The following is a 25,540-nucleotide window of genomic DNA, read 5'->3' on the forward strand; positions in this document are numbered from 1 at the left end:
CCACAAGCTCTGCCTGCCCTTCCTTTTACACCATGTCCATAGGGAGCAGCGCTACCACTCCCTTGGAGTAAATGTCTCCCAGGGTGCTGCTAACCCACCACGCCTGGAGGTTGCAACTCAGGCACAATCAAGTCTTAAAATAGCATTTCAAGCATAGTGATCTGCGTGCCTTTGAGGCACGTCTGGCCTGCAATCCAGGGCAGCTGAGTAAACAGACAGGAGAACAAGCTTCTTACCTGAGAGAACTGGGCAAACTCCTTGTCAGCTAGCATGGGAACATGACCCAACAACTCATGGCAGCAGTCTCTGGAAAACAAGTGACTTTCATATTTAATAAAGGTTTCTTTTCCTGCCCTACATGAACTTCCCATAAAGGACTTTAGCTGGTAGACCCCCCAGTGGGAGCTAGTGTGAGGGCTGCATCACAGTAGCTGCCTCCATACCTGGCCTGGCTCTGCAGGGAGCATAACTGAACATTCCCTTCTGCCTTCCATGGGGAGCCAGCTGCCCCCTGCTACCCTGGCTATTGTCTCACTTGGGATGGCACGGGCACTAGTCTCCTATGTCACAACATCTTTGAAAGGCCCCTGTTTTGTCCCAGTATACAACAAAAGTGTCTGTGTGAACTTGTAATTTCTCATGAAATGTAATTGCTGTTGTCTGGCCAGCACTTACTGGGAGAGTTTCACAGCAGGGAATCAAACCCCAGCAGATGGTAAATGAAGGCTGGATGAAAAGATTAAACCAGATATTCTCCAGTCTTTTCCTTCCCCAGACAACTTTGCAAGAGAGACAGAGACCCACACCCTCTCATGCATGACTTCCCCTTCTAACTCTCCAGCTACCAGTTTCTCAAATTGTTTCTTTCTGTGGACTACTGGATAGAGCTCCAGAGCCTTTCCCTAGAGAATCACCCCCAACACATTCAGAAGGATGGGATTGTACCAGGGCATCAGACTTACGGTTCTGGGGAATGCATAGGAGAAGAGAAATGCCTTATGTACTGTGTGCTCTGAAAGACACGAAATGCCAGGCTGGCAAGGAAGTCACGAGCAGACAGAAGTCCTGCTGCTGGTCTCAGCTGGAAACCTGTTCTTTCTGCAAAGGGAAGTCAGACCAAATTTAGGAGTTTCTAAGGTTGACTACATGGCATGCTTACTTCTAAGGTTGACTTACACGGCATTACTTAAGCAGTTTCAGAGGGCCTTCATGCTCTGTTGCAGTAGCTCCCTCCACCTAAGCATAGCAGGGACATCCTGATTTACCCTTATCAAAGTTCCACTGTACTGTTATGGGTCCAATTACTGTAATATTAAATCACCTAATCATACACACAGCAATACTATACAGTATGGAAGTACTGCTTACCCCAGTTTACCTTTTTAGCACATTTAGACACATCTATCTACTATGTTGCACATGTCAGTGATGTATCTGAGGTCACACGCAATCCTTATGATCAAGCAGGGGACAGAACCTGCATTTTCAGTCCTGGCTAGTTGATTAATTCTTTGATTGATTTCCTCTATATCACATATAAAAAATAAACAGGAGTTTGACAAGGGACACACCCCACCCTTACCCTTGTCTGTGTGCACCTGGTTCTTTCCTGATCCTAGGTTACTGTCTAGCTCCCTCCTGCAGGGTTCTTTATTCCCTACACTGAAACCCCTCGTACCTTGCACTGTTGAAGACAGAAGTAGGTGGACCATGGGTCCTGGGCAATTCTGTTCCTCAATGGGCCTAGTTCAGCCTATCCCAGAGGTAGAATTGGAGCATACTATTCAGCTTCATTTCCCTGTGTCAGTGCATGCTCTACATGTATAAACTAGCTCAGCACTGGCAAAACTTGCTATCCATTTTGCCTTTCTGCCCGGGCTTTGTTAGAATGGGAACATGCAGGAGAAAGAGCAAACAGGTCCTTGTCAGAGGTGCTGAAATTTGGCCCTTAACTGTTTAACATCAGAGTTTCCATCAGTGTTCTCACCTATTTTTTCCCTCTGGTTTTTTTTTCACCATTATGTTTGTCTAAAACTAACTACACAGCTTCCCAGTGATGTGATCGTACCTGTTTTGCTTTCCTGTGTCTGCTGACAGGACAAGGGGTAACGGTTTTAAATTGGAAGAGGGGAGATTTAGGTTAGATATCAGAAAGAAATTCTTTACTGTGAGGGTGGTGAGGCACTGTAACAGGTTGCCCAGAGAAGTTGTTGATGCCCCATCCCTGGAAGTGTTCAAGGCCAGGCTGGATGGGGCTTTGAGCAACCTGCTCTAGTGGAGGTGTCCCTGCCCATGGCAGGGGGCTTGGAACTTGATGATCTTTAAGGTCCCTTCCAACTCTAACCATTCTATGATTCTATGATTCTATGTGTCCATAGAACAGAACAGAAAAATGCAAGACTTTTGCACAGTGATTTCAGCTTGTGCTATCAGTGTTACCCCAGAACACCCTGCATTACTATGAAAAGTCTGTGAGAGACAATTTACAAAATAACAAGTCCTATGGTCAGCAGACTACATAATCTGCATTTCCATGGGAAACATGTTGGTGGTCTGCAAAGCTATGAAAATTGAAAATCAGTGCTTTAAAACAGAGCCAATGATAATCTTTTTGAAGTCCTATATTCAAAATCTGTGTTGCATTCTCAGCTCCCATAAATGACATTTCATCTTCTTAAAAGCATAAAACTACATTTAAAAAAAAATGCAAAAATGGCTTTATTCTCCCTTCTCTATCCATATTCTATTGTGTCATGAAGCCTGGAACCTAATTTATTTTATGTAAACAAACAAAAAAAATCCCACCCAGAAACCAAGCCATTTACAAGATTTGTTTTGGTTTGGTTTTCAATGTTTCTTCCAGCATTTCTTGTCTTGTTCTGTCTGGCTATTAGCACTTTTCTCATTGGGAAAAAAAAAGAGGGAGAAAGAGAGAAGAAAAGAAAAAAAAAAAAGGCTTCACTGGAAGAATTAGAAGTAGCAAAATATCTGAAGCCATACAGGGCAAAAAAAAATATCTGAAGCCATACAGGAAGGAATGCTTCTACCTAGCAATGTGAGGGACTAGATGTTTAGCGTTTGCCACAGTTTTATCTTCTATTCCTCCAGTGAATTCAAAGGTAATAGGAACAGAACTGCCTAAAAGCTGAACAACAGCAAATAAAGCTATGGAGATTATGTCTTTATCTTTGTATGCTGAGCAAAGGCTTCAGAGTTAACCAGGAAATTGGAAGTGGTTGTAAAGCAGCTTACTATTCTCCCCACACCCCAAATAAGAAAGCAAAGTGTTTCGGGGAACAGACAGAGAGACAGCTATGTCTCTTTAGGCACTGGCCCAGAGCTGGCACAGAAGGATACTCCCTTGCTGCACGTACCATACTAAGCCAATACAGAGGAAGGTGAAAAGCTTAGAATCTGGTCATCTTTGGGGTAAATTCCGAGTCTGAAAGCACCAGCTGAAAAATATATCAGACAAGCACCAAGCCCTAAGTAACTCAGTTTTGGAAGGACTATGAAAAAGTCTAGGGAAATTTGTATTGCTTTAGCATCCATGTTGGAGGAGCAGGAGGGAAAATGAAAATTACAGCTTATGTTCCCTGAAATGCCCTTTTAAATATAGGCCAGTGAATCAGACAGTCTGCTGATGAAACAGACTTGGCCAGTTGCCTTGAAAAGCCATAGGAAAAAGTTATCTGCTGAAGGTAGTATCTGCAAAATCTGACCTTCTATTTCATTACTGCACAATAAAACCAGCAATCAGTAGAGAAATGGGGGTGTGGCTGATTGGACCTACTGCCCAAAGATCTCTGAAATCAGAATGAGTTGAAGAGAAGGTCATGAGCACTTGACCTAAAGTGATCGGTAAGGCTTACTACTTGGCCTAAAAAACTCCTGTATACAGGCCTGTGTGTTGTAGTGTGAGTTTGCTTGAGTTCACTAGCAGTAATTTCTTCCAGCTGTGGAGGACAATGATTGCCTAAATCCAGACATCTTTCCTAGAAACAAAGATGCACCTAGGTTCATCTAGTTAACCCTTTAGAAAAGCACTTGCCATCTTAAATGATTGCATGGTTAACTGTTTAAATTCCTTGTAAGTAATTATGAAATACTTATGATGTAGAGTCCATTTCTGTTCAAACCAGCCTCACTAGCAGGCCAGGTAACACTAGACAGATCTTCTAGTTCAGTTTGCATTGAATTCAAAAGGAATTGCTTGCCTGACTTCACAGATACTGTTGAGTAAAAGAGATGATGGAAGTTTATTTGGCTGTGTGGGCTGGTTATAGCATGGTCACTTTGTCTCCAGGATACTTCTCTCTTTCTCTCTTTGTATCCCTGTAGTTACTTATATAAAGACTTATCATCACCTGTGCTAAAGAATGGTCTAATCCTTAGAGGCAGAGCAAAGCAAATCTTTGTTCAGCAAAGATACATGCTAGGATTTGTATCCTAACTTGGAGGGTGGGACAGTTCAGGGCTCACCCAGAGCTAACCAGCGACAAGAGGAACTGCACTATGCGTTTCCACATAGGTTGTTGTAGCTGAAACACATCCACTGTATGCCAAGGAATTTTGGGAGACACCTCACAGCCTATAGCTTGATTGAGGTTTGGTTGGTTGGGCACTGGACACCTGTAACACAAGAAAGAGCCTAAGCACACAGTTGATTGATGAGTTGTAAGGACCAAACCAACTTTGTCCTATCTATGCATAATCTTTTGCAAAGCCACTAGGCTAAACTAATCTAGGTTTTATCTACAGTTTAAGAAGGGTAGGACCAGTGCCCTTAAGAGCCATTCTTTCCATTTTCCTTAGACATCCACTCCAGGATGGAATAAAATGCCTCTGAATTGCCTGGTTCTCATGACCAGCCAGAATAGTTCGGACAATTATCTTACACTAGACACCCTGTGTTTATAGTAGATGAGTTGAAACTCACTGTGAATATCTTTCCAACCATTATTAGCAGAACTTTCAGAATGACCATTTTCACTGCATTTTTTTTTTTTTTGTTTGCTTAGGATAATTTGAATGGCATAGAGAAAATTTAGATCCAGAGCCTACAAATAAGTGAGCAGGCCCAGACTCCAGATGATCAAATCCTGTCAACTAACATGATCAATACAACTTGTATTAAGACAGGATATTCTCACATTTTCCTAATTTTTCGCGCTTTGAAATCCCTTGATTGACTTAAAGAATTTGAATATATGTGGTAATCAAATCAGCATTACGTGATTTCTGGAGCTTCCTGCTGTCAGGTACTGTGTAAATGAGATAAGACGAGATCAAGTACTTCATAAGCAAAAATATTTATCAGCTCAGTTACTATAGGTGGGAAGTAAGGTGGATAGTTGAATAGAAGGGAAAATACATGAGAAAACACATAATGCATACACAGAAAAATTCCTGCAGCTGGATGTGATGGTGCTGGTATGCTCATGAGAGATACTTTCAATATGCAAGTCTTCCATTCCCTTACACTAAAGGTGCAATAAAAACTTTGTCATCAAACAGCTTAATCTTCCCTAAAAATGGCAATGTCTTGAAAACCTCTTCAGCAACAGGAAGCCTATTCAAGCTTACTAATATCACCTGCTGATACAGGGAGAAGGTCACTTGATATCCTGAATATTGTATTTAAATTGAATTTATTTAAAGTTAAGCCATATTTTTTATTATTGATTTCAACCTAGTGATCAGCCATCCTCCACTCTCTAGCCCGTCTTCTTGACACTGAGGAGGAGCAAGGAAGCTTCAAAGACTGCCTTTCTTTAGTCATTCTTGATAAAGGTAGGAAATCAGCTGGTTGACACAAAGCACATGGTCTTAGGAATCCATGCAGCCTGTGGCCTCATAAAAATAATGCAGGCTCCTTTCCTCTCCCACCCTTTGCTAGTCAGCCCCCAGCTAACAGCAGCTAGGTCAGCCTAGCAATATTATATGTCCTTTCATCTAAGGCTACATCTTTGTACATTTACAGACTCAGACCACTTCCTTTCTGCTCTCCTGTCAGCTACGTGGTAGGCACCAAAGAGTTTAGTCTGGCAAGTGGGGCCATAGAGAGAGAAAGAAGCAGCATTGTTTCAAGGCAGGTGCTGACTGACTAGCAGGACCTCCAGGAAATCATTTCCTCTAGCACACATTGCCATCCTGCCTCATGCATCAGAAAAAATTGGACTTGAGAGGTATATACCTGTATGTGTCTTTGGGTCTTAGTAGCAGTGTAGCTATAGAAGTATAAAATACAGCCAAACTCATGGAATACCTGTGTGTGGAAGTCATGCTGAGCAGTGTGCTGCTGTGGCTGTACTGCTGCTTGTACCAGAATTAGCTGGTTAGTGCTACACTGACTGCAGCTACCCACAGAGCAAACACAGCTTGGTCCCTGGATGTACCTGGTATTAATGTCCTCTGCTACAGCTCATCTTGCATGAGGGAATGCTACAGCTAATCAGCTCTTCTCGCCAGCTTGTGTCCTACGAGATGGTTTGTGTGTGGATGTGGTGTACATACGTATGCAGTAAACCCTCACATAAACCGTGGTTCATAATGACTGGCCTTTCAAAAATCTGGAGACATCCTGAAGTTGAGGTATGTTATCCTCTTGGTAACCACAGTATTTCTCCAGCTGCTGGAAAGCATCCAGGTACTGTGTACAGGCATGGGTAGGGTAAAGGCTGCTCAGCTTCCTGTAGACTTCTCTCCTGAAAAGCAAAAGCCATATAGCATGACCTACCTCAATAAAACAGTACTTCTCTGCGCTATCTATAGCTCCACAGAGAGACATAAACCTCCAGTATAGGCAACAGTCTAAAAATCTGAACTCAGGACACATGGTGCTTGGAAGCCCATGCCTGGGTGGATATAGCAAAGCATAAATGTTTTTTGTTTTGCTCTTCCTTCAGAAGGTGGGTTCTGTTCAGCAACCCTGTTTTACACCTTCCTACACCCTCCCTTGATATAACAGGACTCTAGTCCTGATTCAGAAGTGTTTCTTGCTTAGGTATAAGGGTGTTGGAGGTGCCAGGGAAATCCCAGGGAGAAAGCTGGGGCTGCGGCCCTCACTATGTCATGCAGTTTAGGGATGGAACGAGTCAGGTATTCCCTCCCTCTCTACGTGGGGGTACAACTTGAAAGCCAGTCCCTCCATCTCCATGCTGAAACCTTGTCTATGTTTGACTTTTAAAAACCTCCTCCTAAAAAAGCACATTTTCTGATACTGAAGAGTAACATCTGGAGAGACAAAGAGGGTCATACTTTTGCGGTTCAAAATGCCTGGCATGTGCTACGTATTTGAAAGACATGCCAACTTCTTGAAGCATTTAGCCCATTATACAAAAAGAGACCAGCTGAAGAAAAATGTATATAACCAGATTTGGGCACAGGCTTCAAGCTTCTCCCAAACTTGATGGAGCTTGGATTTAGAGCTGTGGTTTGGAATATATTTAGCTGTTGCAAAATAAACAAGTAGTAATAGGATGGCAACGAACCTTATAGAAATGGTTATTTTTGTTCAGACATGGCCCTAGGGTGTTAACAATTTTATAAACATTGTTTTATGAAAATTGAGATCATTCTTGGAAATGCTGGCTACAGAAAATGACCTTTTGTTGTTTTTGTATTGTATTTTTTTTTGTGATGCTATCGTTGCTATGGAGGTGATAGCCAGTCCCTGGTAATGGCTCTCTTCATTTATATGAATGTCTTACACAGTGTGGGTGTAATGAACCAGAATGAAGTGAGGGGAGGGAAACCTTAGGAGGAAAAAATATTAAAAGAACAGAGGGAAACAGTGGCTGCTGTCACTATTGCAAAAGCCACAGCAGACTGGGCCATTTCCACAGAAGAATTAGGAAAAAATGAGGAGGACTAGAGTTCAAGTGTTGCCCTGGCTTATTTCCCCATACAATACTACTGACTTCAGTGCGATTGCATAGGATCTGAACCAGCACACCAGTACACGTCCCCTGACTGGAGTCTAGAGAGGGCAGGCTTGTTTACACTTCTGCACATATGGTCTCTTTTACCAAAGTATCATTCTACTGTGTGTGCAGACATTGACTACCACAGAAACATAGGCAGCCTCAGAGACTAGTGATGAATTATCCAAAGCTAAGTGTTCCTCCTCTCTGAGTATCTCTAAGGCAATCATCTAAGTTCACGCCAAAGTCAATAGAGTAGCAGATATCTCCAGACAACTTAGCTTGCCCTGAGGTAGTGTCTTCGCTACATGGAGGTGCTATCGCTCAAAGGACCATTAAGCTGCTACCTGATGGTAATTCAGTCAGGAGTTGGAAAGAGAAACTGCTGAAAGCACAGGCTATGAACGGACCCTCCTAATGAAGGATGGAGCCAGCCACTTGAAAGATATTAAAGGCAATCACCTTATTTTACATAAATTTCCTTATTCTTTTAGAAAAAGGCAGCACTATTCAGTTTTATTATAAAGATGTGACAGGTGCATCCCCATAATTTTGTCCTAGATTCTCCCTTTTTTTTATATTGCTTTTACCCATAAGACATCTTTTATGACTACTTAGTTTCAGGGCCTTCCAAAAAGCCTGCTTGAAAACAGAAACTCAGATCATCTGTACCCTCTGTTTTCTGAAAGTCATATTTCTTCATTTGATTAGTTTTCTTTTTTATAACCATGTTGCTACAAACTGAAGGCATCCAACAACTCTTCAGAGTGAACACCAAGGGAATTTTGTCTGTGCTACAAACTTCCCGTTCAATTGCACAGTGCTCAATTAAGTTGTGCTGTAATGCAGCTGACCTCAGGGCACAGCCCCAGGGGCTGTGATAACCATAGGGAGGTCTAATTTTGGGAAGAGCTTTGCATAACAAGACAACCTGGGTTGCTGGGGTTGGCTGTTTGGGTAAATGGGCAGATACTCCTTTAAAGGCCTATTCTGTTGCCACAGTGGGACTAATTCTAGGTGGAGAAGGTCTGGAATGACGGAGGTTGGCAACAAAAGGGAAAAACAGGAAAGAACACAAAATTAAATTTTCTTAAATATGACATTCCCACACAACATCCCATGCCAAGATTGTTGGCTGGTGGCAGCAATCATGAGCATGACACCAACCATCAATCTTTGACAATTGAAAGATGCTATAAAAACCTATTAGAGCTTAATAAAAATGTGACTGCTTGGATGAGTTGGATGCAAGGCAACACCCCTCAAGCTTTCTACGGCACAGTAGATTTTATTTAAAATAAAAAGATAGGACAGCCTTGTGGTTGAGGTTCTGGCATGAGATAAGTGTATTGATTTAATTCCTGGCATTGACATAAACTTTCTGTATAATTTTGGGCAAATCACTTAAGCTCTAGCTTTTTTCAGTTCTGCAGTTATACAATGTGGTCATCATTCTTCATTTTTCCCACCTTTAGGCTCTCTTACAATTTAAATTGTAAGCTTCACAGAACAAAGATTCTCTCTTACTATGTGCACATGTGGCACCTTGCACAATCCTGGGACTCTGCTCTTAGTTGGGACATCTGGACATATTTATGTTTGTATTATCATACAAACGTGTAATTATTTCTGCTTACTGAGATTTGTTAAACTTAGTGGGAGAAAGTGAAAACAGTTATATGAAATAAGAACTCTGCTTTCTTTCAAATCTGCTATATACTTCACGTAATGTCTCCAAACAAACTTTGAATTGGATTAATTTTGGTTGGTTGGTTGGTTTTTGGGTTGTTGGGGTTTTTTGAGTGGCAAATCTTCAGGAGAAACAAAGCCCCAGTGAAGAAATTCTGCACCCTTGTAAAAGTATCTTCCCATCATTTCCTATGACACCAAAGGCTTTTTTGCTTTGTAAATAATGTATCCTGGAAGGACACTCCAAAATTTCCTTTACCTTCAGTTTGAGAGAATGATGCCTACTCATGTTAACAGCAATGAATACTTGCAGGAGAGCAGGCAAGGCTGGTTTGTCCTATGAACATCAGATTAAACACATCCTTTGAGTGAACTTCCATCCTGTGAGTGGGCATTTTCTCCTGGCAACAGATTTGGAAAGGTGACCTTTCTGTCACCACCATAGCTATGGTTAATCAGAGGTCAGTTAGATGAAATTAAGCTACAGACTCCAGGTGTTTTCTGGCTTCTGATATCTTGGTGTGGTTGGCAGGCAGGGAGATGGTCAGGAAAAGGCATTTTGCTCTAGAAAGTAAATACTTAAGGCCCACCCTGAGAATGGGTTTCTGCAAAACAAGTGACCAAAAGGTGACACTTAGCCAAGGAGTAAAATTTGAGATGGACAAATATGGTTTTAAAATATTATAACTGCCAGTCTTGGCTGCAGTGGAATTGCCCAGGAGTCGGAGTGTAAGTAACAAACTCACCAAGTTGCAGTCTCCTGCGCTGTGTATTCGACGTGAGGCAAAGGGTCTCCTCTGTAATGACGAGAGGAAATAATGCATGTGTCAGAAGCAGGTGTCAAGTTTAGTTTCCAAGTATTATTTTCTTTGCCTGCACCATGAATATTTGCTGAAATGAAGACAGAAATGGTAAAATAGTACAAAATTAACAACTTCATTGTCTTGGTAGGTTCTAGCATGTGCATTTTCTCCTTTGTTCCAGTGTAGGGAAGAAACAGAGGGATATGCTAAGAAATGGAGCCATGTTGTGCTTTACAGAAGAAAAAAAAGGCCTTCAGGCTTACCTGTACCTCCACTGAAGGCAATCTAGCAATGAAAATGCAGTGTGTGGCTGAAGGATCCATCCCTGGAGGATGTGATTAGCACAGTATCATTGCAGAGAAGGATTCATAAAGTCATCAGCAGAGAGTTGCCCAGGCATAAACCGTGTGGCTATCACTAACTTCTTTGGTGGGTGGTCTCCTCCCCTCTTCCTCACTGTTGCTTCTTCAGTAGCTTTGAGTCAGTTAAGTTTTGTGCTGCACTAGCTGTGGTATACAGTGGCAGTGAGAAAACTGTACTCAAATAGAAGTCTCTCAAGATCTGGGAGATTTCACTGGTTCTTGGACACCATGAGGCTGATAATCCACGACCAGTTCTACCTATACAACTGATTGACTCTGTCAGACAACAGTGTGATTCTGGTGAAGTTTTACACATGAAGACAGAACCATTTTCACTCACCCACATGAGACCTGAGAGGTTTTTAGGTAGTGAATGTACACAACTAGAGACATTTTGTCAAACAAATAATAGAAATAGTAAATTGCCTTTCTTTGTCAAAAATATGCACCTAAACATTGTTCCTTATAGTTCCTTGAAAAAGATTACCCTCAGCTCAGGAGCTAGTCCTAAAAGGAACTGCAAAATTGAAATGAAAGAATTGAGAAATTAGCTCTGCTAAGACAAAATGCAGCAATGAAGGAGATCTGAATACAATCCTAAGATTTTTATCTTAAGTTATATTTGCTGTGTTGTGGGAAAAGTCTATTTCATATTGAGCAAAAGCTTCTGGGCCTGAATTCTGTTTTCTAGAAGATAGCTCCATTGATACATTGACAAAAGATAAGTCTCTGGTATAGCTTGCACCCAAAGATGTCTGAAAGCACATGTGAACTGCTGGTCTTTACTCAGCAGCCTTGTACTTACGCTCTGTAGTTAAAGGCAAGGTCAGCAAAGAATGCCCTCCGTTTCATATACTCCAGGTCAGCGAATCCCTAAGTTAGAAAATAATTTGGAAGAAATTTTACATTAAGAGAGATTTGTGGACATAAATAAATTTGCTAATAGAAGCGAAGCATTCAGAAAAACAAAGCCTCAAATAGATTGTTTTCTCTGAGGCAATTATTAGTGAGCCTTATGAACAGGGTAAGCCAAAGTCTGCACTCAGTAACATCCATGACATTTTGATGAAAATTTTGGGCCTGTGACCAGAAAAAAAAAGTAACATGGCATGGTGGGAAGGTTTTGGAGTTGTTCATAAACACTGCATCACAGACCATTACACTCGCAGTCAAATTTAAATGCAAATCACACTAAAAATGGAATTGAAATAGGGGTGTCACTTCTGCTGGAGAAGAGCTGAATCTCTGAATCATTTCTTTCCTGCCCTAAGCACAAAAGTTGCAATATAGGGCTGTGATGGACTTGATGGTAGCAAGCCTAGTACAACCTTGCCAGAGAAAGTACGCTGCATCTGCACGATACCCTGCACTTCAAGAGAAGAAGGGGTCCTCACTGGTTAGAAATCATTAGAGCAACCACTGAATCTGTAGAAAACACAGGCTTTAAGTAAAACCCCCCTTGCCCATTTATTACCATGTTATGATAAAGACAGATTCAGTGGTAACTGTTTAAAGGGGCAGTTTACTTATTAAATACTGGACGGGGTTTTTTTGCCCCCTCAGTGTTTACTAGAAGATGAGACTCAGGCTTCTTCAGCTATTAAATATGAATAGGGATGTGGAATCAAATTCCTTTGAATTTTACATCATTCATAATAGGAATAAAATCTGAAATCTGGCACTGTGCTACTAATATAACTCATAAAGCAGCGTTGATCAGCATCACTGTACAAATATTTAGTATTCTAAAATATTCAGAATTTACTGGAACCACTTTGCATACTACAAGCCAAATTTCTCCCTTAGGTTTATTCACATAATTTTCAGTGTAGCAATAATACCAGTAATACTGCAGTTAATGAGTATTGTGTGCGTGAATCTGAGGAAAGAACTGGATCCCGAGAGCATGTTTATTTTTGTCATGTGTTATGGATATTATGTTCATTGAGATGCCACCCTTGCTTGTCAGTAGCTGTAACAAGTCCAGGCAAAACACATGGAAAAGCCATTGGGCCAGGCTAACTTTGATGCTGTGACCTCTCAGCTTTGTCTCTGATGTTCCCAGGGCTCTGTATCCACCCTCTGAGCAGCAGGAGCCTCCCCGGGGGACCACTGCAGCCAGTGTCAGGGTGCCCCAGAGACTGGTGTGACAATGTTATCTGTTTGCTTTTCTGGCCATTAAAGAGACTGTAAAGAACAAAGGGAAGCTGTTGAGATGGACAGCCCAAACTGCCTATTTGGTAGAAAACGAATATGCAAAACCTCTGCTGAGCTACCTGTACAGCAGCATATTTGGTACTTTCCTCCAACCTGTCTGAACCGTGCTCAGCAGCACAGTAAATGAGCCCACAATGTGCTCCCTCCTGGCACAGGCAAATGATTTTCAGTGCCTGAGCTAACTTGTTTCAAGCTAGTTTAGGTGTTTCTACGTTGCATTGAATTCTGCAGTGTAGCTTTATCCCCACTCAAGTACTTTGGTAACTGCACCACTGGTGCTTTCTCTCATCCTCTTCAGTGTTCACACCTCATATTTGGCAAAGTAGGAGTGGAATGTAGTCCAGTTCAAAGAATTTCCAATGTGCACTCATTGGTCTCATGAGAAACAGCCTCAGAGCTAGCTCAGGAAAATGACAAATACTTGGATTGTTTCTATCAGAAAGATGTGAGGTTAAGAATGAAAGATGCCTTGGTTAAGGAGAATATGAAACTCTCCTAGACCATTATAGTTTCATAAGTGATTCTCAAAAATAGAAAATAGACTTGAAAAGTGGTTTTGTACCACACAGAACTGTACATAGCTAACATTAACATTGTGTAGGTTAATAAAAGGGTCTAAATAGAATTCAGACATTTAGAGAAGGGAATGACAAAATCTTGTAGATTCTGCTGACACATATCTAAATCTTCCTTGTATTTTTCAGTGCAAAGTCTGTGCTTTTTTTTTTTTACTTTCATGCATCTCTTCTATGGTATGTTTGGCAGAACACAACAATTCTGTGACCTACTTTGCCAATCAGCAAATGGCCCTTTGGAGTCCCTTATTTGTCTGTACCTAACTCATATCTCATCCGTACTAAAGTTGGAAAACTTTGATGAGAAATGAGTGTTTGTTTGTTTGTTCTCAGTACTTTGCCCTACTATTACCATCACTAGAGCAGGACTCCACAGTGCATTTTTCCTCTTCCTTTTCTAGAGTTTCTGCTTATGGCAAAGCTAAGAGCACACACACAAAACTATAATGAGAAAAGCCCTTTTTGCAGCCCACTCATAACCAAAACCTACTGCCTGAATCCAAGGCAAAACTCGTCACAAGGATTCTAACAATATTTTGCAGAGTGGTATCAATAAATACTGCTAAAATCCTGTATCCAAAGACCTTGTAAAAAGTCAGATGTAAATTAGGATTATAATCTTTCCAACTTGCTTCCTATTTAAACTTCAGATGCTTACCTCATCTGAAATCACTAGACATTTTGAGCTTCTCCAGTCACATTTAAATCTCAGTTCAGGTATTACATCCATGAATCAGTACTGCCATGTATTTATCTGATTTTCCGTCTAGACAATTTTTGCAAGTTTTAGCATAACAATCTCCTCTGTGCCTGGTGTTAATCATATGTACCTTGATGAATCAGGACCCATAAGCTTTTCTCATTATTAAGTCATTCATTCTATACTCCCTAATTCCGTTGAAGACCAAGCCTTTATCTGATCCTTCGTTTTTTCTGTCCTTTAATGAGTATTTCTTTACTCCTGAAATTTCCCTACAAAAATTTCCCTACAGAGAGTTTCTTTTTAATACATGAAGTAACAGTGACATTAAACTTACAGGGTGACCATGGTCCAAACTGGGATCATATTTAGTGATCAGATGGTGACACTTGTCCAGATCTTGGATTTTTCTGGGGAACCAGGGCACTGGAGAGAAAGCAACAAGAGTTAAATGAGAGAGGATTAAATAATTTTTGAAAGACACAGAAAACAAAAGTTGTGCTGAAGATTGCAAGCTTTCTTTTCATCAATATCTAAGAATATTCATATCTACATGTCATCATATGTAGTTGACTTTGCTGACCAAACTGGCAGACTGGATGAAAAATGATCTGAAACTGACTTGCAATGATAATCTCTCAATTTTAATTAGTAGAAACAATTTTTAAAGGCAAAAACATTTCCTCTTAGGCCAAATGAGATGTTTTGTTTGACACAGCACAATACATGTTCCAGCATTTAAACAGTGACTACAAAAAAGATGGAGACTCCCTTTTTACAAGGAGTCACATGGGAAAGATGAGGGGTAATGGGTATAAGTTACTTCTCGGGAGATTCCAATTGCACACAAGAGAAAAATTTTTCACAATAAGAACAGTCAGCCATTGGAATAATCTCCCCACGGAAGTGGTGGATTCCCCAACGTTGGACACTTAAGATTCAGCTGGACGGAGTGCTGGGCCATCTCGTCTAGACCATACTTTTGCCAAAAAAGGTTGGACCAGATGATCCTTGAGGTCCCTTCCAACCTGGTATTCTATGATTCTATTAATTTTTTTTCTACATTTTGGATTTAAAAAACTATTTTGATCTTGTCTAAAAAGTAGTCTTAGATTTTCATACCTTTAAAAGTGAAAACAACATTTTAAAAGAAAACCATGAAATTTCTAGAAACAAAACAGGCCAAGAAGTATCTTGACTTCAAGTTTTTTCCTTCTGGCTCATTTTTATTTTATTCAGCAAAATTATTCTAGCAGTAGCTGAATTTCCAAATAGTTTCCTTCCCTTGGAGTGGACCTTTTTCTGGTGACTAAAATAAACATAAAATGTAGCCATTTTAACTTAGGTGCTAGCATTTATAACCAATGAATTAAAACAAAAAACAAACCAACAAACAAACAAAAAACAAAACCTGAAAAAAAGACAAAGTTAATACTGCTTTCTGAGGTCAGGCTGATACTGTGATCAGACTTAGTGTGTTACAGCTCAGAAAAGGTCTGCTTGGGGTTACCTTAATCTCGTACTTGACAAGAGCAGACCAGGCATCTCTGTACTGAATGGCAAATTTAGCTTTAACCCTATTATATTCTGTGCAGGCACAGCCATTTCACAAGGGTACAAGGCTACAAATACGCACCAATGTTAGGAAATTCCAATTCTTTCATGCAGTTATGGCCAATTCTGAAATAAGAAAAAAGAAATGCTAGTCTGACTGTTGTCTTAGGTCTAGCCAGAATTTTTTGCTGAGGCTTTGCCTTTGGCTGTACCAATGGTTCTGCATGCAAGATGTCTGTCCTGTCATCTATGTCCCCAAAAACTGTACCTGACCATAAGTCTTCCAGTGTATGGCCCCATACACACCTTGTCTGTCCCTTACTGAGTCCTGGGAGAGGGCAGGCAGGCTAAAGGAGAGGGGAAGAAGGATAATGGCAGAATCCTTGGCCTAGTCACAGAAATGGATGCAGACAATAAAACAGGTATAGTGCTGACAGATGCCAATTTGCCTGCAAATGTCTCCGCTTCATGAAAGAAGAGATAACCACTGTTTTTCTCAACTGAGTACCAAATTAATTTGGGTTAAAGCCTCTACAGGCAGGGCATTGTGTCATCACTGTTCTTCAGCAAACTGACTGGGAAGACCTGTCTGGCTCACCTAAAAACTCCAAAGAAAAGAATAAAAAGTCCAATGGGGAAAATATAGATTAATCCAGGAGCTGGAGCCTCAGGTGATGGGAGTAGCCAGAATGTACATACTTGCATCTTTGCTGACCAGTAACCATGTTTATAAAACTTAGGTATCTCCTAGTTACCAATATGCTCTTGCAGGTGTCTTCAAACCCCACTAGAAAATGAAGCTGAAGCTAGCCTCTTTCAGTAAGATATACCAGTAAAATGGGATAAAATCTTAGACCTAGGGGTTAGCTGAGCTGAAAGTCTTCTGACACTTTAGCAATCCTGAATTCACCTCAATAGGACCAAAGGACCCTTAAGGCTCTTTTGAAAGCCAAAGGCCAAAGCTTGAGCCTTGAGTTTAATCCAAAACTTCCAAATCCCCAGTTCTTGCCGGTGCCTAAGGTGTCTCTGTGGGCCACAAATACCAACTCTCTGACCTTTTCTTCTTGAAATCAAATTAGTTGCTCAGGGCATTACTGAATTCTGGGGTCTGAAACACTCAGAAAAGACTCTTCACAAACTAAGGAGTGCTGTGTATAAGTCTGAGCTAACTTAGAAACTGAAAGACTCTGGCCATTTGCATGCCAAGTGTATTAATTCTAGCATCATTACATCCAAAATAAGCCTGATGACTTTGATGATTGCTGTTCAAAACCATAAGAAAAAGGAGAATGTGAAGAAAATTATGTCCCTAATATTCCTCTGCTTTAATCATAAATACACCTTCTTTAACAGAGCCTTGTTTTTATTGTAGATCACAGTCCCAGCACACCTGAAACTAACTTCTACTTCTGAGAACAAACCTCTCAACTCCCAAGGAAATCCTAAAGACATGCTTCCTCAGCTCCAAATCTTTGGCCTTCCAGCTTCCCTGATAACAGTTTTCCTTTTGATATTCCCTCAGTCCCTGATAACAGCTTGGCACAGACTGCATCTCATCGCTAGTCTGAAGGTGAATTTCAAGCAACACGCAAAGGTGTCCAAACAGTACTGTATTAGCTAAAAGCTCCCTGGGGATTTCTCCCTGGCCTTTTCAAGGGTGGGAAGCCTCGTGGCAACTCTGTATTCAGACAACTCAACCTATGAGCTGGACCCTCAGCCCTCTTATCTACCAGGGGCACCTCAAGCACCTTCAGGATTGTATTAAGGGTCTCTAACAGCTGCTTGTACTCACCAATCCCCTATCTGCCTGGTAACAGGAAAAACACTGGTCTGCCACTGGCAAACTCACTTCTCGTGCTCATGACTGATAAAGATGGTGACTTAAATAGAGCACAGGCAGTCAAGTAGCCACTTGCAGCACTTTGCCAGGTGAAACACTGTTCCTGAAGTTCAGCTTTTGAAGCTGCATAACCTCCAAACAAGCTTTTCAGGTGCCCGGGAAAATGCCTGATGCTCTGTTACTCCAGATTTGGCTGCAGGTCTGTTTTCTACAAGAAGTTCGTTTCCTGGTTCTCCCAGTACCTCCAGACTTTCTGCTGAGCCTCTCTCCCTCTTGCACTCTCAAAGCTTCTTACTACTTGATGCATTTAGCTCTTTTCAGTAAAGGAGCAATCTACCTTCAGACAGTCCTGCTGGACCCAGATGGCATAAATAGAGAGCAACTGCTTCTTTTAACAAAGCCGATGCAATACACTACAAGCAAATGAAATATTCAGACCCTCTGCTATATGACTGCATTCCCATCAAGTGTCTGTGTTCACTCTGCAGAGTTTCAGAGAAGTCGGTTCTCTGCACAGCTCTCACCCCACAGTCTTCCTATCATTGAGTTTACACTTTCTCCTCAACTTCTTGCTTTGCTGCTCTGTCCTTCTCATCTCCCTTTTTGCTGGCACACTTTTCTCAACTCAGTTCCACTGGCTATGATAAAGTGCCTCCCTTTCCACACCAATGGGAATGGTCCTGATTCAGGAAAAACAGTCACGCAGTGAAGAAAAATGAATGCACACTCACCTGTTTTATGGACTAATTAAATTACTACTATGAAGCTAATGCTAAAAAACTTACTCTGGAAAGAAACAAAACACCAACAGATGGATACATTTCTTACCTTTGTCTTCTCTGCTAGTTTTCACATCCTCTGCTACTCTTTGTAGGGAGGTGATAAGGATACTAACATCAGCACTGTGGACTTCGCATTCAACAAAAATGTCAAGACCATCAGCAGAGTTCTTGGGCTTTTGGGTTCCTCTGGTTTCAAAGTGATGGATCTGAGTTTCAAGCATCTGCAAGAGCCAGATGCTCACATGATGAAGCTTCTCCAAAGACTGAAAATCCAAGTAAGTCTAGATACACTTCTATAATGTCCATAAAAGGTGACTAAAACAGATCTTAACAAGAAGTGCAGGTTAAGCAATGACACATAGTAAAGCCCAGTTTAGAAGGAGCTACAGGCAGAGCTAAAAATTAGACACTGTAGAATTAGTTAGAAATAGATGGAGATGAAAGATAGAATACTGTTGACTGTAGCATTTCATCTGTGCAGAAATAACAAATGACTGGCTGTGTAGCTCTTAAGACCCTGGCAGAATGAAAGCAGATCTATTGATGTATAATAACACCATAATCATTAAATAATTGTGAATGATTAAAAATAAGTAACAAATACAATACTTTTGAGTTATTAATTTTTACAAATGAGAGTAAGCACCTGGTAGGGATACTTCAAGTGCCCAGAATATATAATGCCTGTATGGTTTACAGCTCTTGTATTCTCTATATCTCCTGCCAAATATGCAGAGAAAATTCATTGGCTCCTAAAACCCCCACAATCTGAATACTTGAAATGCTGGCCCATTTTTTAGAGGTGGCTGGCCACCACAACTGACAGAAAGAAACAATAGATTGGAATCTGCTTTGAACACCCCTTGTATAAAATGGTGATTCTTCTAAATGACTGTCCAGCTGCTCCCTCCCTACAGAGCACTCTCCTTCTTCACCCAGAATGGCCAGCCAACCTCTCTGTAGCAAAACAGGGACAATAAGAAAGGGGGAAGGCAGCTAGAGGCATAAGTTAGGCAGAGAGCAGACAAAGGGTGAGAGAAGGGGAGATGCAGAGTTGGGGAGGTGAAGACAATAGGCACAGAAGAGAGGGCTCAGTGGAAGGAAGGGAACGGTGAGGTCCGTACCTCAAACACTTTGGCTGCCCTAGAGAGCTCAGTTTTCCTCACATTGCAGAGGGTGAGGGTCAGGATGACAGTGGCTCTGCCTTCCTCCCTGTTGGAGTCCAGGCCGCCTTGCCTGTTCAAGGACTCTGTGCCATGCATCTTTTTTTCCTTGCTGGCGTCTTCCTTTTGGCCTGAGATCCCCACCAAGTCAGTCTTCATTGGGAGACAGCGGAGCAGATTTCAGTTGCCAGAAGTTGAGTGCTTCTCCCAGAGAAATGGCCAGGGGATTTGGTGGAACTGAAGATGCAGGGAATCTATGTGGATGGTGAGATCAGAGCTGACAGACAGCAGGAAAGCAAGCTGATTGCTACTGTGTTAGGTGTAGGGACATTTATGTTGGCCATTACAGACACATCAAGGGAAGCTGCCTGCGTAGGACATGCGCAAGAGCCCAAGATAACCCTCCTCCTCTGGGTAACTTCAAAGTGTGGCCCTCCTGTTCTGTTTGAAGGTGTCTGCAAGCCATTCACCCCTGGAAATGGGCTTCTTTGTGGAGAGGCAATTAGCCTCAGCCCCATTTACATCACCCAGTCTGGATTGCCCTGCATAATGTCTGAGATTGCCCTTCCTCCCCACCCTCTCTTATCTTACTGGGGCCCTCTCTGTGTTGACCATGCCCCCAAGGAACCAAAGAGGCTCTTCCTCCAACCCATATTCTAATCCAAGTGGTGTCCCCTCTGCACAGACACAATTGTGGGAATGTCAGAGAGACCTGAGCTACAGTCAAAGCTCATTGCCTACTTCTGAGGTATTCCTGCCCACAGGATCTGACCTGTCCTACCCTAGTCTCATAAGAGCCGAGTGCTACCTCCAGGCATTCCTTTCTTGGAATTTGTTTTCTGATTTCAGCTCCAGTGAAGAAGACTCAAAAAATCCAGTCGTCATTCTCACAGCTGGCAGGTAAAGCTCGGGCAGGATTCATCTTCTACTGCCAGGGCATGGCATCCTTTGACATCCATAAACATGTTTCTGGATGTCCCTATCTTCATACCCAAGTTACAGTATGCTGGAACCCCTGTGAAAATCATCTTGCAGGCCCACAGGGAAGGTCACCTCACTGTCCTCCCTTTGCAGGTGGAGCCATTTCTGATGTGCCCCTTAGCTGATCCTGGCTGGGTCACACCTGGCTGGGTGATGTATTGCTCTTGCATTCTCCCTGGCCAGGGAAGATGATGACAGTGCAACCAAATTTTGTTCTCTAGAGACCATGACAGCACCGTATTTTACCTTGGCCCAAGACAGAGCACTGGGAAGCTTTCCATTTCCCCTTCTATTGCCTGGCTGAGGCAGAAAAACCCAAAGTGAATTTTGGAGCACTGTGCCCAGGAGGCGGGTCTCAGCGTCCTGAAGAACATCCACCCATCCAGACCTCGGGTACTGCGGGCTTCACAGGCCGTGGAGAATTCCAGCTCGGAAAGAGGTGTCCCCCGGGCCGGGGCGCCGCGGGGCCCGGCGCCGCCCGCGGGCAGGGCAGGGGCAGCCGCTGTCCGCGGTGCTGAACCCGGCCAGGCAAGGGACTGCGGCACCCTCTGCTTCGCCAGCTGCCCTAGCCCCCGCCCCGGCCCCGGCCCCGGCCCCGGCCCGACTCATATCCCGGGGGTCTCCGAGGGGGCAGAATTGCTATTGCAAGCTGAATGGGGTGGGGGGAGAAGACGTGAGCTTTAAGGGGGTGAAAAAGGCTCTTCCCACTCCCACATTCCCCTAGCAGTGATGGCAAGGCTGGGCACCGGAGAAAAATCTGAGCTGAGTATGACTGAGTCCAGACTGGGCCTCTCCTGTGAAGGATGGGTGCATGCATCCCCCCCATCCAGCCCACAGGCATGGCATGAATGACAAATGGCCCAAGGTCCCCTGCTCCAGCTACATGCAGACATATAAGTGAAAGCCCTAGAGCTTGCCACGCATGTTTAAGGCACTGGTCACAAATACTGGCAGAGCAGGGCCATCAGGCTCCTATGGCTGTCTTTATGCTCTAGTGTCAAAGTTCCATCTCTACATGTTTGTACAGTACTAAGCACAATGGTTCTGTATGTGAATTGAGGTGTCCCTTTAGAGCCAGATGGGACTCATCAGCCAGTACGACAGCTGAAGCAGTCTAGTTAGAGCTTACACCACAGCTTTGCAGACCATTACAGAAGCAGCACAAAGAGCCCTGACTCTCCAGGTGGTGAAATGTCCTTCCCCAGCCAGTGGACACTGCAATACCACCTTGAACCCGTGCTTGGGGCAGGCCCAGGAGGCCTCACCCATGATGTAAGTCAGCTCTGCTGAGATGTCCCAGAGTTCTGCTTTCAGCTTTTTTGAAGACCTCTCGGAGTGCAGGAAGAGAGGTCTCAGGCTGGGTGCTGCAGTTTAAAGGTCTATGCAAGGACTGGAGCACAGTGCGTCATCTTTTCCCATGGGGACAGGCAGTTTCTCCCAGCAGAAGGGGGGAACTCCCATCCCAAGAACAGGCTCATTCCTTCTCATGTAGTCCCTGGGGTGGGTGCTTTAAAAGGTGATGGCTGATGGCCACAAACAACCTGCCCATTTTTGATCTGTTCCCATTGCAAATATCTCCACTCTGTATGAGCACAGTAATATTCGAGAAGGATGCAGCACTAATATTTCTGTTTATTTAGGTTAATTTAAATGGTTACATTTGAACATTAAAAGAGTCTTTTCTGCCAGCTGCCAGCATGGTTTGAAGCAACGAAGAGACAGGCTTTAAAAGAATGCTGTCCTGTAGAGTCCTCTTGTGCTTAATCCCTCTTCTAAAAATTTCTGCATCCTTTGGGGAATAAAGCATCCCTACTCCAAGGCTACTGTCATATCTATGCATCTTAAGACACCCAGAGGAGATCACCTCTCTGTGTAACCTTTGCTGACAACTCCTCCCTCCATCACCATCACTGACCTTGACCAAGGTCACTGCAAAGGAAAAGGGCCTCATGAAAGGACTTCTTTGCTCCCCTGAAACAGAGCTGGAGATGGAGACATCAAAAATGTGAGCATAGTGGGATAGAAGAAAGGCAGGTTTCTTAAAAAGGTAGCTTGGGATAGGTCAGAGTAGCATACAAAGAGGTAGAGTATGTAAAGGTAGAGCAATCAAGGCTTTGCTGTACACTTCGAGGTAATTGCACACATCAAGAGATTTGTTATTTTTCTAATATCAGTTTCACTTTAAAGCTCCATGATCTTGTCTGGATGAGTGATACTCAACCAGTCCAAGACACCCTTTTTTGAGTTAGGACCCACTTCAAATGGTCATTTCTTCCTACCTGGCTATTTAATTCTGATCAACCTGTGTGGTTACCTTACAAAGAGGAGTTACACTGGCCAGATAATGCAAAAAGCATTCCGCTACATGCCTTTAATTTTCTTTAGCGTGGAAATAAGAAGTCAGCCATTAAGAAGTACTATTTAAAATGCAACTTATTTGTACTATTTAAAGCACATATGCACAAACTAATTTATTCTGCAAGAAAGTCTACTTTCAGTATATTTCCTCTGCTTTTAAAATACTGAGCATTTAACTTTTTCTCATCTCTCAGTCTTGCTGAACAGCTATGTTATGCTGCTTTGGCTGGAGTTATTGCTCATTTAAACCTGCATTAAGGGACACAGAATCAGACTTGTGGCATCAGTATTCTTTAGCCATTCCACTTACACATAAAAGACAACCATGAATCCTGGGTTCTCAATATTGTTATAGATTTACTGCTGCTGTCAGTCGTAACAACAGCCAGAAGCAGAGGAGCTTGGAGAGCCGTCTGAGGATTAGTTTGAAAGACTTCACCCTTGGGATGAAATTGTCTCTTTGTGGTACACAGTTACCTTCTGGGTCCTATTATATTAAGAGAGAAAAAGATGAGCTACTTCACACTGAAAATACATGCCAAGAAGGACTGAAAGGTCTACACAGATATTGTCATGAGAAAAAAGGAAGAAAAAGATACAGAGATTAAAAAGCTTACTTCAAAGCACCAAAATGATACCATTTTGCATAAGTGTATGTCTATTGAAAAGGCTTCCAGCTGGTATCCTTAGATTAATGTTATTACCCATCACAAATATAATGGAAACAGCTGTACTTCCCATCTCCCTAAAGGATGATGCTTACATTAAAATGCCATTGATTTTCAAACTATAAATACAAGAGTAGTACAATAGTAGGTGTGAGATCTGTGGACTTTCAAATACCTCTCTATCTTTGGATCTTCTAACAGAAATGTGCCTCCTGAATCATATTAGTATCATGATGCAGAATTGGTTCAAGCTGGGAATGCTATTCTGCTTTGCTTTGCTCCACTCAGTTCTGATGTATAAGTGCTGATCTCCTTCTTCCTTCAACTAGGGAGCTACAGGGAGGCAATATATGATGTGGACCAGTACAAGAGGTCATTTAGCTGCTTTGAGTGAAAGTTGTTGGATAAAACACAGAAATAGATTTCTGAATGGCAAAGGTTTCCTCTCTCCGTGGCTCAGCTATTGGGTTAAGCTGGAATCACTCTTGCTTCCATTTGCTGCCTCAGTTGAGCTATACTCCAGGAAAAATAACACTGCTTTAACCAAAAAAGGGAGATTAAAGCTCAAGTGGGAGAGGAAAAAAACTATGATGACTTAGGAGCTGTCTTTAAAGATACCATGTTTGGGTTTGAATGCACTCAGAATGGGACCCAGCTAACCCAGCTTTGGTGAGGACTCTAGCCACAGATAGAGTGAGCTAGGAGCTGGAAGGCTCTGATGTCTTCAGCTGCATTGTAAGAACCACTTCTTCTCCATTTCCAAACTGTTGGTATCCACCTTCTGGACTGTGAGTCCAGAAAATTAGGAGACACCTTGTAGCAGTGCTGAATAAAGCACTCCAGAGAAGGACACACACAAAACAAAGTAGCCTTCACACATCAGCTTTCCACAGTGAGTAGCTGAGTATGTCTAGTAAGAGAGGTCTCCCCTTTCTGTAAGCTGGCTGCTCCTGAATCAGCTCTGAATCCATGATGTTACACAACATTACAGCCAGCACAACTCTGAGACTGGTCTAATAAAAACAACTGCATGGTTTCTTGCTTGCAAAAGTATTGACAGACTGATTTCACATCCAACTGCAAAAAGGCACACAGACTTGCCTTTACTTAACTCTCCTCTGAAGGGGCTTTTTTGTGGGTACTGTATTGAGGCAGGGACTCCATGCCCTGAATAGGCAGCTTCAGAGCCTTTGCTCTGCAAAACAATGACACACCACAGCATACAGCATTCCTGACCTGCACAAACCCTTTTGGGATTGGTGCTTATACAAATACAGTATATTTAGTCACAGTGATAAATCTTTGTTAAGGAGGTTGCAGCATACTTGCTGTCTTTCCACTAGCATCTGTGCTTTGGATCAATGGCAACATCACAATTTTAGGGAAAAAAAATAAAATTCAAGATAGAGGTGCTTGTGTGTAAAAGTAGAGGGTCAAGCAGTATATTTATACCCCCGAAAGGTGTAGAGTTTGGGACTCCATGGGAACCTCGCACAAATGTGAGGGACTGAGGGAAGAATGACTGAGGGAGAAAGCAAAGTGGATTAGCCTGTTAAGTCATTGCCATCCTGTCCCTGGGCCCGGAGTGGAAACACAGCCTCACAGCTACAGCAGACTATAGCTCTGCATTGTGGATATCTCCTTCTGCTTTAGTACAAGAGATGTGGAGACTTTCCCCAAATTCCCAGAGCTAAGGTCATTTTTATTCATTAGTGAGAAAAAATGGATTAGTGTCTGAAGGCCATAGAGTCAAAGGTCACCTGCAGGTGTCTCTTTCTCTGCTAATCTATAGTAATTAATATATATAACATAAGCATTCATGCAGTACACAGGAAGATAATAGACTGAGGCTAGATGAATACTGGCTTTTGCACATGGCAACTTCTAGTCAGTAGCCAGTGACTAACAAGTTACAGCAAATCT

The 25,540-nt window shown here is 42.4% G+C and overlaps 1 protein-coding gene across 1 annotated transcript in view; it reads right to left on the reverse strand.

Moving 5' to 3' along the window:
* The window catches only part of LOC141478402 (tyrosine 3-monooxygenase-like), a 31,934-nt gene extending 12,165 nt beyond the window's left edge, over nucleotides 1–19,769 (reverse strand). The window contains exons 1-8 of the mRNA XM_074167491.1: nucleotides 19,572–19,769; nucleotides 18,494–18,668; nucleotides 14,609–14,697; nucleotides 11,585–11,652; nucleotides 10,361–10,411; nucleotides 6,562–6,707; nucleotides 963–1,098; nucleotides 237–306 (exon numbers count right to left, since the gene is read on the reverse strand). Of these exons, the coding sequence (XP_074023592.1) occupies nucleotides 237–306; nucleotides 963–1,098; nucleotides 6,562–6,707; nucleotides 10,361–10,411; nucleotides 11,585–11,652; nucleotides 14,609–14,697; nucleotides 18,494–18,668; nucleotides 19,572–19,769 (933 nt within the window). The remainder of the gene's footprint in view (nucleotides 1–236; nucleotides 307–962; nucleotides 1,099–6,561; nucleotides 6,708–10,360; nucleotides 10,412–11,584; nucleotides 11,653–14,608; nucleotides 14,698–18,493; nucleotides 18,669–19,571) is intronic.
* Nucleotides 19,770–25,540: the final 5,771 nt, after the last annotated feature.

This window comes from Numenius arquata, chromosome 2, assembly GCF_964106895.1.
Source record: "Numenius arquata chromosome 2, bNumArq3.hap1.1, whole genome shotgun sequence".
NCBI classification, from domain to species: domain Eukaryota; kingdom Metazoa; phylum Chordata; class Aves; order Charadriiformes; family Scolopacidae; genus Numenius; species Numenius arquata.